Source organism: Pimephales promelas, chromosome 23 (assembly GCF_988280905.1).
Source record: "Pimephales promelas chromosome 23, fPimPro1.hap1.1, whole genome shotgun sequence".
In the NCBI taxonomy this organism is placed as follows: Eukaryota; Metazoa; Chordata; class Actinopteri; order Cypriniformes; family Leuciscidae; genus Pimephales; species Pimephales promelas.
This window is the reverse complement of record NC_142791.1, coordinates 3953713-3969198: the sequence shown is the minus strand read 5'-3', so window position 1 is coordinate 3969198 and position 15486 is coordinate 3953713. Positions and strand designations below refer to the sequence as shown.

At 37.3% G+C, this 15486-nt stretch overlaps 2 protein-coding genes across 3 annotated transcripts in view; one reads left to right on the top strand and one right to left on the bottom strand.

Annotated features, from left to right (window-relative positions):
• The window catches only part of esama (endothelial cell adhesion molecule a), a 42540-nt gene extending 40477 nt beyond the window's left edge, over positions 1-2063 (top strand). The window contains exon 7 of the mRNA XM_039677442.2: positions 330-2063. Within this exon, the coding sequence (XP_039533376.2) occupies positions 330-783 (454 nt within the window). The 3' untranslated portion in view covers positions 784-2063. The remainder of the gene's footprint in view (positions 1-329) is intronic.
• A 1041-nt stretch (positions 2064-3104) lies between these two features.
• Positions 3105-14036, bottom strand: fez1 (fasciculation and elongation protein zeta 1 (zygin I)). 2 transcript variants are annotated; one of them, XM_039678168.2, is made up of 10 exons: positions 13752-14036; positions 11710-12071; positions 9658-9709; positions 7692-7778; positions 6703-6868; positions 5949-6223; positions 4537-4617; positions 4369-4444; positions 4145-4210; positions 3105-3946 (listed from the first exon to the last, which is right to left on the bottom strand). In XM_039678168.2, exons 2-10 carry the CDS (start codon positions 12024-12026, stop codon positions 3930-3932), a joined length of 1137 nt encoding a protein of 378 aa, XP_039534102.1. In that variant the 5' UTR covers positions 12027-12071; positions 13752-14036; the 3' UTR covers positions 3105-3929. The 2 variants fall into 2 exon arrangements, with proteins under 2 accessions (XP_039534102.1, XP_039534101.1); XM_039678167.2 differs by having other exon boundaries at positions 9658-9757; positions 13752-14035.
• Between the last annotated feature and the right edge of the window lie 1450 nt (positions 14037-15486).

Below are 15486 nucleotides of genomic sequence, written 5' to 3'. Positions count from 1 at the left end.
TTAGGGTGAACTATCCCTTTAAGTAATCGTAGCGCATTGCACAAAGGCCAAAGACACAGTTAAATAGGCTTAGCAGGCTTTACAAATGCTAAGAGGGCACACACGTAAACATTTCTGAAGCAAGAGAGGGGAACTCAAAGAACGTATATCCTCACTCCTCACTGCTAGTATATTCAACCACACCTGTCACACTCTAAATGTGTGGAGAACAAGAACACAAACACACGTGCCCACACACATATACAACAGGGACATGAGTAAAAACACCAGTACGTCCAGGAACATGATAATAACTTGTGTAGACACCTAAGTGTTTTTGTGCGTTACAGGGAGGATGCTCAGGCGCCCAAACGCGTCTCATGGGCCAAGAGTGGCACTGGATCTGACATCATCTCTAAAAACGGCACCCTGTCCTCCATTCAAACCAGCTCTTACCCGCGAGACCCGCACAATCACCACCATTACCCTCACTCCGACACCGCATCAATCACCACGGCCACGGGCAGCATCGCCGCCTACCGCGCACAGCCTCCGGCAGACGCCAACCTGGAGCGCACGTTGCCGGGCTACAACACCAACCCTACCCTGCCCCGCGGGCCATTGGGACCCCCTAGCACCAACGGAGGCTCCCATCACACCTCAGTCCCCCGGACAGCCTCTGCCCAGCCTCAGATTCCACGTCCGCCAGTGCTGCCCACCACCGTAACTGCGGCCAATATCTCCCGCATGGGAGGGGTACCCATCATGGTGCCAGCGCAAAACCAGGCCGGCTCTCTGGTGTAAGACCAATCACTTCTGCTGAAGACCTCACGTCTGCGGACCTACAAACTCAAGCACGTTGAAAAGGATGGACTGGATCCAATAAGCTTTTTGCTTTTTGAAACAGCATGGTGTAATTTTCTTTATTTACATTTTTTTATTTTATTTTTTATATATAAGTAACGTAAACAAACAAATATAAAAATGCTCATTGTGTTGTTTTATAAATTAATAGTTTTTTTTACTGTTCAAAGTATTACTGAAAAGCCTCTCCTTTCTGTAAAGTGGAACTTGTTAAAAGGCAAACAAAAAGACACTGATGTTTGCTTGCATTTCTTTTCATGAAAAACATTTTATTTTTATGTTCTCATTGCTGTTACTGCTTTGCTGATTGTTCTTTTGCAAACTAAAGATGCTAACTTGCCTTGATGAAAACAAATGAAAGGTCTATTCGATGTTAATTAGACACTCCTTATTGATAATTATGTTTACACACGATCAATAGCATATGTTTCATAGCCGCTTTGGTTAAAGGAATTGCCGAGGACTTCACTTAAAGTGGCATCATATTAAGTTGCTATATTTGCCTTTAAATGTTTTTTGGCCAAATATATTTCAAAACAAACCTGTGTTGTTATCTCTTAGAGATATATGGTAGCATTTTTTCAATTTAGAAGTGTAAAATTTGGCGGTATCTTAATCTATATTGTGGTTCTGTACCCCATGATTCTATTTTACAACTTCTATTGTATATTGTATTGATTATGTAAACAAGAAAAAAAAACTAATTCCTTTACCTTTTATGTAAATAAGGTATTTATTTCTCATTCTAGGTCTGTGGTTATTTAATGGCAGCAAATAAGTTTGATTTATCTGGTATACTGGATATAAAACCAAAGATTTCCTGTTCAGTGGTTGTAGATGTGGAAGTAAAAGGGGTTATGAATGGCAGTTCATATCAACTTTATAGCAGACAACGAATCACAATAGCACATCAGTAAATAGCCTGTGGCAAAAGTCATGTTATTATTATTTTTATTATTTACCACATAATTCATAAATGCTATTTAAACACTGCTGTATTTTTCTTCTTTTTTTCTCAAACAAAACAGACTGTTTTTCCAAGGACAAAATATTTTTTATTTAATTAGAAAATTTTTTTTATTGCCTGTACTCATGTCAATATTTTTGTCATCTGCAGACTGGATAACCTCAAATTGTTCTGTAATATAGGACATATACCATCTATGGACATGAAAACACTTTGTATTCATATTTTGAATAAAAGAAACTGGCTGTAAAAATTCAGTCTAGCTGTTTATTTACAAGGAAATAGGATATACGTAGTAAAGTTGGTCATATATTTTGTATCTGACATTGTTAATTAAGAAGTTTAGAAGATCGCTGTTAACGCCAAGAGGCTGTCTAATACAAAAAAAATTAATTTTAAAGATAAGAAGGCACGATAAAAAACAGTCATGCGCATTATTTTTCGCGCACTTTTCAAGAAAGTTTAAGGTTCAGTTGACTCTTCTAAAAAGCAGACGGAGGAAGGTAAGATACTAACTTAATGTTTTATGACATTTATAGTGATACGTTATTAATAATATTTGGAAAATATCACGAATAGCACGTTATGTATTAATAAATAAGCTACGTTTTTTTTTCGCAGGGTCAGTAACGTTACTTAGAGGGTCAGTAGCAACATTGCTAACGTTGCTAAGCTAACGTGACTGGCAGTAAAGTTAGCCTAGATCTCCACAAATGAAGTCAAGATTTACATTACACGAGACAAAAATAATTTCTGTTTTTATATTTCAAATATCGTTTTAAAATACTGTAATCATAATTTAAATCAAATTAAATGACTCAATTAACGTTAGAAAGTGATTCAACCATAGACTCAAAAGATTCAACAGACAAAAGTACAAAATAATGAACATCACAGTTTATAATAATATATTAGAAAAAAAATCCATTCATAAAGGTAAAATACCCCTAAATATCAGTCCCAGGGGACTAAACACCGCTTAATAAATAATTATAAATTATAATGTAACGTTATATAATCATGTAAGTTAGCAGATCTAGAAAAGTCACTCACACACGCACCATGACTCTGGAAACTTTTTATTTTATTTTTTATAATGAGTAACTTAGGCTAATGGTATTATCAGCAGTTTTGATGTCACCTGTTTTTTAGGGTTAACAAACCACCACTTGTAAGCAAACATAATACTTCACATCAAAAATCCTCCTGTTGTCTACGCTTCTGCTGTCGATCATCTGCGTATGACTGACCTCTAGTGGATTGTTGCGGTATTACAATGAATCAGTCATTCAGATTTTTACAGGGTTTGACATTTATTGGAACTGTAACTCAGCAATACTTCACATTCCTCCATGCCCCTTAGTAAATAAGAAATATATAAAGAAGCACAAGTCATGAGTGAAAGTTAAAGTTAATTAAAAAAAAGTTTTATTAGATAAATGGATCATCAAAGAAACCACATTATGTAGAACTAGAATTAATTCATACATAGGATGAAAAAAAAGAAGAGTCACAAGGTTTCTCCCTATAACTTGGCATTAATGTAGAACACTAAAACATGCTGTATCTTCAACCAACCGTCGCTGAAATTAAGCCACAATACTAAAACGGCAAAAAGCAGAATGTCTGGATGGATTATTTTTCAAATGTGCTCTCGAAATCAATGCACCTGCGCCTTCAGAAGATTGTGAATAATGCCCTTCTCATCGTCACCTGTGTTCAGAACGGATGTGAATTATCAAGTAAAATGTCTTATGTTATGCATATCTTTCCAAAATAAAAATAGTACCTGATCGTAGAGTTAAACCGATTATAGGTCACCTGTTACGCTTACACGTTCCATATGGCTTTTGGCCTGAAGTAACGTACATAGTAGAAAACATGTAAAGCACCAGGCGCTGTGGTATGAACGTCGTGGATATGTGAATACAGGAAGGGCAGTGAGATGAGCAAGGTCAAAGGTCATTAGATAAGCAAGAGAAGGATGGTTAGATGTTCAGGGTCCCTCGCTGATAATGGGTAAGGGAGCTCATGCAGCCGGGATGGAGAACTGAGAGAGGAGACACGAAGACACCTGGCCTCTCCACAGTCTCACCAACAGCAGATCACGCTCAGGACTTTAGGTAGGACACAGAACTGCAGGATGGAGATATGATAAAGTAATGTTCTGCATACATATATTTGTTTATGAGAATATTTAGAGCTGGAAAACAGTATTACTCTGGGAATTCATTTTTGAATTAAATGCATTATTTTCTCAAAAGTACTCAAAAGTAATATATATACGTATATATTTCTTATATCTACACTACACTGAAAATATTTTAGATTTACCTTTTAATATATAGTCAGTCAGGAGGGTCGGGACCTTCTCACTGTCTTCTTTCATGGCGTACAGAACTGCAAAACAATATTACATTTTATTTATACTTTTATTCAAAGCCTTCACTGTACATATTAACATTTTTATCATTTAAAGCTCAAACTCATGAGCTTGGCGTTGTAAGGGTCATACTGTTTGAGCTAGTTGAATTATTAATGCAGTTCAGGACACTTACTTTTTGTGAGCATTTGCAAGTCGTCGACAGATGGAGGAGTCACTTTTTTCTCATATGGGATGACTGTGTTTAGGTACTTTTGAGCACACACAAGAAAAACAGTTTACGATCAGATGCCTACAGTATATATGTTTAATCCAGCGCATTAACTGAAATGCTCATCCTCACCTGTTTTTCTGTCCCTGAGGACCCAAAGGTCTGTCTGATCCCTGTCTGCAGGATGTTGGACAGACCCTCCATGCTGAAGCGCTGGAAAACGTTCAAATATAAAATATTTAGTACCAGATGTTTCTGTTTTCATACAGTACAGTGCAAGCTGGAGAAACGATCTGGTAAGCATTTTAAACTATTAAAAGTGTTGGTTCACTTTGAAATTAATTTTTGGTATGTTTTAGCTTACCTCAAGGGCATCCAAGATGTAGGTGTCTTTGTTTCCACAGGAGTTTCAATTTTTATATTTTGATAACAGTTATATAATGAAGGTCTATGGTCACCACCTCAAAGAGCATGGACAGAGAAGTCCAAATTAAACATGATTTAATGACTCGTAAATGTAAGTACACATTGTCGGCCTAAGACATGAAACGAGTGGTTTGTGTGAGAAAACAAACAGTATTTATATCGGTTTTACCTCTTGTTACCACAGCCACAAAGCGCCCGCGCCTTGAGATCACTTGGACGTGGCTGTGGTTACATGAGGTAAAAACGATACTTTCTCACACAAACTGCTCGTTTCATGTCTTAGGCCGACAATGTGTACTTACATTTACGAGTCATTAAATCATGTTTAATCTGGACTTCTCTGTGCATGCTCTTTGAGGTGGTGACCATAGACCTCCATTATATGACTGACAGACACGAACGGTTTGACCTAAAAATATCAAAATTGAAACTACTGCGGAAACAAAGACACCTACATCTTTGGATGCCCTTGAGATAAGCTAAAACATATCAAAAATTAATTTCAAAGTGAACCAACCCTTTATACACACATATATATATATATATAAATATTGTAATATCAATTTTAAAAATAGTTTTTAAAAAAATATATTTTTTTTAACTAATAATTTCAGCCATTTATCAGTCATGAAATGAAAATATGTATCAGTTTATAATAATGGCCAAAAAAAAAAAATTTTTTTACACACTACTTTCTTTTTCTATACCCAGTTTTGTCAAAAACAACAACAACCTTTCACTTTTATCGGCTAAAATCCCTGGCTTCCGGGTTCAGGAAAATGATGCATTCAATTTGAGATTCACAATTTGCCACATTAACTAACTCTAGTCTCTGTGTACAAAATGACTAAAATGATCATCCCATCCCTGTGAGAACATGGACGTTGAGGACTCAGAGATGCAGTTACTTGCATGATGTAATGGAATTACAGTAAGAGGAAGCTAGTATTGCCTTCACAGCTCATTCTGCAGGGGAATGCTTCCTCTGCTCGTCCAGTAAGTGCTAAGTGCAGCTAAAGAGTGATGGGCTGGGGTCCATTAACCGTAAAGAGAGAGAGATGTCTGTGTCTGGAGACTGAATGGAGGTAAACATCATGCATCTACTTCAACACACTCACCTTCGCAGGCATGCTCCCAATCTTCTCGGAGCGGGTAGATCCTTGTAGACTCATGGCCTTGTCCTTACGCCTGCGCTTGCTCAGCTCCCTTTGCTCCTTCTGTCTGTTCTGGACCTCCATTAGAGCAGTGATGAAGGTGTTCTTCACCTCTTTCTCGAACTCCAGCTCGTCCCTCCGGGCCAGCTGAGTCACCAGTTCCTCCGAATACTCTCGTATTGCCGCCTCCACCCGACACAAGATGTCAAGCAGCGCCGAGCTCGGCATCAGCCTCAGACCTGCATGACAAACGGCATAACAAAATCCAGTTTCAAAGCGAGCAACACTTGACTCTCACACTGTGAGTGTGACTAATGTAATATTTCTTTAGTGTTGCTTTCAGTCGACATGGGCTTTTTTTTTTCATTCACTTTTGTTTCACTGCATCTTTGGTTTCAAAAACATGATCTGTCACATACTGTATGTCCATGGGATCAATCAGAAACAACATGGTTTAAAATAGAAAGTACTTTCTCAATCTATTCCTGGGGTGATGTAAAGCATATTTACATTGATCTTGTAATAAAAGGTACTTCTCATAATGATGACTTTTGCTGATGAACCTCATGCTGTTTCTTGTATTTTAACCATAAAGATAAACATAATCTGTTACCTACCCACCGACTAAATTTAAAGCAGTATTATTACTTTTTATTCCGTCTTAATGTATAGTGTCATCTGAAGAATGTATTTATTAATTGCAGGTTTATCTGGGCACCTTCATAAGAGCAGTTGTTGTTGGAGGCCTGAGACAGCATGCGGATCTCCTCCAGTAAGGAGGGGTTGCTTTGAGAGGAAGAGACCCCGATATCATCGTCCTCCTCTTCCTCTGTCTCTCCAGGATCTGGTGAGTTTTCCATCATCTCCACAATCTCCTCAATCACCTGGTGAGGGAATAAATGACAGATTTCAGTGGACGTTTTAAGGACACAAGTAGTTTTGAATTTAAGCTTTGTACGCAATGAATAAATGCAATCCCATAAATAGCACTCTTGATTTTAAATCTGGCAAAGCTTTAAAACTAGGCCACTGTTCAAGTGTAAACCTGACCGATGTAAACAAACCCTCAAACACAGTATTAGGCTAAATTTATCTCCCACAAAATGCTGGCAAACTAATTTATTTACCTTTTGAAGTATTAATTAAAGGAGTAGTTTGCTTTTAAAAAAACTTTTGCTGATAATTTACTTACCCCCTTGTCATTCTTTCTTTAGTCGAAAAAAAATTAAGGTTTTTGATGAAAACATTCCAGGATTTTTCTCCATATAATGGACTTCAGTGGGAACCAAACGGTTCAAGGTCCATTTCAGTGCAAACTGCAAACTGTTCAAAGGGCTTTAAACGATTTCAGACGATGATTAAGGGTCTTATCAAGCGAAACGATCGCTCATTTTAAAAAAAAGTTTGCACTGAAACTGTCTTTTGAACCTTGAATCGTTTGGTTCCCATTGAAGTCCATTATATGGAGAAAAATCCTGGAAAGTTTTCATCAAAAACCTTAATTTCTTTTCGACTGAAGAAAGAAAGACATGGACATCTTGGATGACATGGGTGTGAGCAAATTATCAGCAAAAGTTTTATTTTAAAGTGAACTACTCCTTTGATAAATCACAAAAGACATAATTCTTTACTGTATACAAGCATCTAATCATCCAGGTTTTTTTTTTTTTTTATATCAGTGCAACACATCTGTTCAGTTAGGCTCACCTGATCAGCTGTAATTAGAGGTTCATCACGCAGACAATTGGCATTTTCATTCTTCTCGTTCATCTCATCCTCATCTTTTTCATGTATCTTTAAAGTCAAGACAATGAAATATTTCACAACAGGTTTAGGAGCATCAGCAGTATCAATAGGACGAGATGGTAGAGAGTAATGGCTCCATATAGTTCCATTACACTCATTGCTAATGTGCTGAGGAGAGTGCTTTTAAATGTAGTTTATAGAATGCTTGACAGCTTGTCTGATCCACATTGATGTACAACAAAAACCTGACTTCTCATCTCCTGTGCTTCACTGCTAAAACTAATCAAAAGCTAACATTATTAGATTACCAAGAGTCATCTGACCGATTGCATTTGTTGGTAATAATTAGCATAATATTTATGAAGACTGTACATGTGTCATCATGATGACAGAATATAAAAGAAAATACGGAAATGTCTGATATTTTGTGATATAGAAACTGTTTATTGCAAAGCTTGTGACAGGCTGAATGTCAGAGAAAGTAGATCAGGTTAGGTTTTTGGCAGCCTGTGACTGTATTTGCTGCCCATTTGGCATAAACATACCACACCCTGAATCAAGAGGGCAAAGCTGTACTCTCTCATAGTGCTGCAGTCATTTGCTCTGAGGAAATAAATGCTTTTTCCATTAAGGAGAATGATATTATTTCAAGAAGGGTTTTTCGTTGGCCAGTGTTTCAATGGTAATTGCTTTGCAACTTAATTCAGTTCCATTAATATAATTAATATTAATATTAAAGTACCCTAACTACAATTTGTAGTGATATTATTAACATAACAACAATAATAATAACAATATCAAAATATAGCTAAGTATTAAAGGGGCTATATGTAGATTAGAATTAGAAACCCTTGTTTTTAGCAACACCTGTGGCCGTTAAGTGAACTGCAGCCAGCAACTTATTGCTGGTGCTCTTAACATAAAAGAGACTGACATAATTCAATGCCTTGATATACTTCCTATGCTTCGATATATACTGTTAATGAATATCCATGCTGCTGAGAGCGACGTTTAGATGAATGTAAATATGTGGTATGCACTTTCCTCTCAATAACAAAATAAACGGTGAGAAAGCAGTAGTTAAGAAATAATTTAATCATATTGATGTGGATACGTTTGCACCAGTTCTGCAATTCATCGGCATCATGTCGACAGATGAGGGATCATAACCCTGTTATGATAGTTCTGGCCATAACAGTATTTAGGCACTTAAGCTACACTTAAAGGGTTAGTTGACCCAAACATTCTTTCTTAAATTACTCGTTTTGTTACTCATTCAAAATTACTCGTTCCTTCGTTTTGTTCATTATCTATTAGACTTTCATTCATTTTCAAAACAGATTTCTGTCATTCCATTGAAAATCTATTCCCCCAAACACTTCACTTCAAGAATGTTGATGAAGAGTTTATAAAATAAATCCATATGTATCCAAGTCTTATGAAGAGATGCTTATATCATTAACAGATTTAATTTAAGTTTTTATTCACGTGTATAGTTTGATTAAAAAGTATATTTGAGAATATATGTAGCTCTTTCGATATTATCCTGAACATTGTATAAGCTGTTGTTGAACATAAGAGAGGCTCTCGGGAGCACGTGTAAACTTCACATCCTTTTGATTTTCCCAGCGTCCTTCACATAAAATCAGCCGACAGGCTTTCATAAACAACATAAGTCAGGAAAGGTCTTGTTTTTTATGTTTTGTTACTAGCTGTTTACTGATTGTCGATAAAAAGCGATTATTAATACATCAAAATACTTACATATAGCCCATTTAAAAGAAAAGGTTGTGCCTGCATTGGTAAATAATTTGTTGTCCATAACATATGGATGTAAAACACTAATCTATACAGTAACCCTTCAGGAAATACAAATCTATTATCATGTCAACAGCATGAAAGTTATCAGAGCAGAGCAGATGTTTACCTCTTGATCGGAGAGGTTGCCATTCAGTGTTTCTGAGGCGGGGTCATCCCAGCTGGACACAGAGGAGGGGATGTAGTTGTCAGTCAGAGCATCCCACACACTACAAAGACACATGCATGGACATTTATATACACAATGTTCCAACCGACACACAGTGAATATGAAACAAATGAGATATGAATAATACATTCTTTAACAGTGACTTTTAATGAGAAATTTCACGTATACTGTATGTATTAATCATGATTTGTTATCACTGGGAATGTAGAGACAGATCCAATGTACAGCATTCATTTTATATGCATTTGTGCTGAACGGTGATGCTACAACATGTTTATGATGCTCTTTAAGTAGCTGCTTTTCATGTTTATATAACTAGGCTAGTGAATGCTTTCTTTCTCTTTTCTTTCTATTCATCTACATGCCGAAATTACTCTCCACACTTTCTTTGTGCCTCTATCTAGTCATCCAGGGAACAAGTGGCCATTCAAAGTGTGCTGATCTCTGAGGGCATACAGACACAAGCCTACCAGCCTCCATTCCAGCCCTGCAACAACACCAAACTGGTACAGACTCATCGTCTACCCATATGTCATTGTCTGAAGGAGTTTCTGTTTACTGTCTGAAGATCTCTAAAAGCAACATCTCATCCAGACTAGAATATTTACCAACCACGGGTTTAAAAAGGGAATTTCTGCAGGCTTATTTCTATAATTCGTCAGATGCACAGCCACAGGCTGAATTCTAGCGCAAGGACAGATTTGTGTCTGAATTCAAGCCAAGAACAAAAGCCACGGGCAATGAGAACACATCACAGCGGGAAACGCAGAAAATAACATGCTAACAAATCATAAATCAACAACATATTCACAGCGCAAACTAAGATGCTCAAATACTTGACATGCTCGTTTTTTCTCTCTTAAAATGCTACAGATTGAAGAAAAGCATCCAAAAATATATATATTTGATGGAAATGCGCAATGTAATGCTCTTTTTTTATTTCCTTCCAATATTTGAATGTTTTTTAACATGCATGAGCGCTATATTTAGACCAAGAGATTTTTTTTTTTTGTCCTGTGTTGCGAGATGCAGATTTGATGGTAAAGAGAGGATGGTGACAGGCTGCCAGCACAGGCAAGTCAGGACAAACAAAAGCACTGAGGCGTGTAAAAATTTGCTGAATAATTCACGGCCGAACCATGGACACATGCACGCAGACAGGAGCTGGTGATGGACAAAGGGTGTTTTTTATAGAGTTTGATTGACAGGGCAGTTGGCAAAGAGACATGTCCTCACTTTGACTGGCAGAGAGAGCCAGCTGGATGGGCATATTTATCAGCAAAGTGATAACAGTATCCATACATGTATTTGGTGATACTTAAAAACGTGAAGCCAATTCCATCAAACTGCACAATTCATTAATTATTCTACCTACATGCATTTATGTTAAAGGAACACTTCGACTTTTTTGGACTTTAGCTTATTCACTGTATCCCCCACTAATCCTAATAAGTGACAAAATAACGCAAAAAAAAAAATCCTATTTACATGTTGTGATTTGTATAGTCACAGAGTGCACAAATAACAAGGTAATATGAGACACTAGTATCTTTTAACCGTATGAATATTGGGAACTATATTCTCAGAAGGCTTCGGCGCGTCTCAGGTGCTGTGGTAATCACTCCGCCCAAGTAGCAGTGCTGCCTTCTGAGAATATAGTTCCCAATATTTATATGGTTAAAAGATGGCTGTGTCTCATATGACCTTGTGATTTGTACACTCTGTGACTATACAAATCACAACATGTAAATAGAAAAATGTTTGCATTATTTTGTCACTTATTAGGATTAGTATGCTAGCTGTAGCCATTTACATCCAGTCTTTGTGCTAAGCTAGGCTAGTGGTGGGTGCGTCAAACAGGACGCACAGAGATGAAAAAGGTATGTATGGACTTATCTAACTCTGGGGGATACAGTGAATAAGCTAAAGTCCAAAAAAGTCAGAGTGTTCCTTTAAATATTCTGGAAGTGGAACAGAAAATATTTTGCTTACTCTTCATCTTGAAGCCTCTCCTCATCCTCCTCGGCGTGAGATTGGTTCCGTACGGGTGCCAGGCCTTCTGTCTTGGTGTTGTAATTATGGAAGCACACATTCAGCTTCTCGTCAAATTCATTGACCAGGTCCTCCATGGACTTGAAGCTCATCATCTCGGAGAAGTTCTCTAACTCTGAGAAGTCTTCACGGCACAGCGGGGCCAGGGGGATTGTTTTGTGAGGCCGGCGTGGAGGATGCTCTGATTCCAGCTCCTCCATCTTGCAGGGCCGCAGATCCTCGAATTCCTCATCCAGGCACACCAGAGGGGCCTCCATCCTGATGCCCTCTTGATCGCGTGGAGGTCGGCACTGCAACAATCCCTGATTAAAAATATAATAAACGTCAATATGTAATCACCGTCTAAAATTTAAAACGCTGAAAGTGAAATATGTCATCACCGTTTTTCACTTATCTTAAACAGCTAAAACCGTATTTATATATCAGTGGCTTCCTCCGAGTCAAGAACATTTTGTACGGCTTATTTGACTACGAACATTTAGACTTGTGTAATTTAATTTTTCTCAGATGACATCTCGTTAAATTCATTTCTTTCTCTTCCACTAAGCAAGCACGGGGCACGAATGACTGCATTTTGCTCAAGCAGAGTGAAAGTAATTGTGTTTAATTTGCATGGCGCTTGATTCAGCAGAACCTCTGGGATTTTTCCCGATGAATTCCTGGTCTGTGAGGCAGCCGAAGTCAAACAGCAATTATAGCTACTGCTCGTTCCAATTCACTTTCTCCAACAAATATAATAATAAACAATGCTAAAGTAGGCCTATGTACAGCAGCATTCATTAGTGCCTTATAATACGCTATATCTATTTAAAATATTAACATTTAGTTTTAGCAAATTAAATATTACAATATGAGTGTTTTTACGTGCCCAAAACAGATGCTATTGCATTCTCTTCATGAATGAAGATTCTCTCAAGTTCGGTCTGAGTGTAATTATAACATTAGTTCATGCGTCCTTTTTCACCCTGTGATCTGACAGTTCCCATGAATGAGCTCGAACGGCTTTATCAGGCTTAACGTCAAAGCTAAAAGACTGCAGGATAAAAATCCATTTAAAACAGGCTTGCATAAGCTTATACCCCAACATTAGTCAGCAATGCAATATTATTTTACCCCAGTGTGTATGTGTTTTTTTGTCAGAATTAAGGTCGTGACCTTTTCCACTTTCTAGTTTGATTTGTTTTTCCGCCATCCATAATTCTGTGCCTATGGGCATAACCAGTTTAAAAAAAAACCTTAACATCCAAATCCAATGACCAAAGCACAGAGGTAATTCAATGTTAGAGTGATAAACTGCAGGCCCTTATTCACAATTCCTGGGGAAGGGGGTGGAATTGAGCAGGAGTGTAAATAGCATATTGACCTCAAATCAATCGACGGAACACAAACTATGGCAATGGAATAAAACACTTTTGCTGTGCGACCTCCATTGAGGATGACGTGATCTAAATGTGCATTATATTTATCATTGTGCTGATAAATGCAAGAGATATTTCTCAAATGCACTACTTAGAGGATAAATTTAGATTACAGAATGAATTTGTGAGTGTTTGTGGCAGGTGTGACCTATGTTGTGAAAAATGAATATACTGTAGCATGTCACAAGATAAGATTAATTGATGAGGCATGATGAGAAGAAATATGGCGGATCACATCATAAAGCATGGCAGAGAAAAAAATACAACATCCCACTGTAATGATTGTAGATCGTTTTAAAACATTTCTTTAGGCCACATGGATTTGAAAATAGCTGTGATTATCCAAATAGAGGTGGATATTTAAATTGTGCAATTTTACAAATAAAAATAATCTTTTTTTTCTACAAATATGTACAGAATGAAAATGGAAAAAAAAGAAAGGGATGGATGCATAACGGATGGAGATCAAGGTTACCCGATTTCCCAGAGGGAATAACGGGAAAACAATGGCGTGATGGAGGAGAGAGAGAGAGAGAGAGAGAGAGAGAGGGAGGAACAAATTACCTGCAAGAGAATCTCTTCTTGTAGATCTGGGTAGAAAGAACCGCTATTCCAATACAGTCAGAGCGAAAACACCATCAGCAAATCCTGGTCGGGATGAAACAACACCGGACACGTTCATTCCCATCACTCACACGTAAGCACTGTGTCGTGATGGCCGCTCACAGCACGCTGCTCTAGTCCACGGCGTCTTGTCTAAGCCAGCCGAGGCGCTGAGTGTTGTTCTCTGATCATTAAGCAGCAGCCATCCTCTCCTGTTCCACGGAGCCTGCGCATTGCTACGGCAACTGACGGAATCCTCCTCCTCGCCACCCCTCCCCCTCCTGCTCCTCTCCTCATGCACCTCACTCTCTCCGCCCCCTACCCCTCCCGCTCCCTTCCTCTCGATCTGCCATAAGCCAAAGCCTTCCATATTCATGAGGAAGGAAAAAAAACAGAGGTAATGGAGAGAAGAGCTTTATTCACACCTTGAACTCGATTGTCATCGGACACATCAGGGGTCTCTTGGCAGGGTCCCCCTCTCATTACCCCTCAAAGCACGCTCAAGGGATTTTCAATGAGAAAGCTGTGCTAACAAAATGCACGCCGGCTCCTTGCTGTCAGTCATTCCTGTTGAGATTAAAGATAGAATTGTGGCAAGATCACAGTATATTAATAATGTTGCAGGGTCATATTGGGGTCCAAAATACTGAGAGAACTGCTGAAAATCTTATATATAATTTAATAATTGTTTTACAGATCTTTGTATTAGTGACGGAAGGTTTTATTCATTTTAAGTCAACATTTCTTTGTTTGGCAGTGGTGATGGCGCAGTGGATAAGACACATGCCTTTGGTGTGAGAGACCCGGGTTCGAATCCACTGTGAGACACCAATGTATCCCTGAGCAAGACACTTAAGCCCTAGTTGCTCCAGAGGCGTGCGACCTCTGACATATATAGCAATTGTAAGTCGCTTTGGATAAAAGCGTCAGCTAAATGAATAAATGTAAATGTTTAAATAAGGATTAGAAAAATAAAGCATTATATCAGTAAAATATTCGTTATTGCCGTTTTGTGCCTTTAATAGTGCACAAAGTTGCTCGTAACAAATTCAAATAATATATTTTAGTGTTTTATTTGTAATAAATTTAGACAATCTGCAATTTATCAGTTATCAAACATAACACGAATCTGTATTGGCCAATTTTTTTGTGTGTGCATTTAGCATGCTCATTTCCCTTAATTTTAGATGAACTCTTCCATCATCTACTGATCTTAATCTTTAAAACACTAATTTATTAATGGCACTTTTAAATGTAATATTTTGTAATCTGAAAATCCATTTTTTAAATGTATAAATTATGATACCCACATCACTGTAAAAAAAAATATTGTTGGTTTAAAATAAAAAAAATTAAGTTGATTGAACTGGAAAAAGTGAGTTAATACAATGAAGGAGATTGATTTAATCATCAGAACTAGATAAATTATTTAAGTTGATTTGACAAAAGAAAAAATGTTGTGATAACATCTTGAAATTACTTTTTACAGTGTTGTAGCAATTAATAATTTAGTTTTTTTTATATGTAATTTATATTTTGTAAAATAGTGAAGAATTTTTATAATCTGCATTTATCAGTTATCAAACATACCATGAAAAAAATTGGCATCTGTATTGTCTTTTAATTGATGCATCCTATTTCAACTTTTCAAAATCTTAAAACTTTCAATTTTCCTGGTCTATATTTGATATTTGAT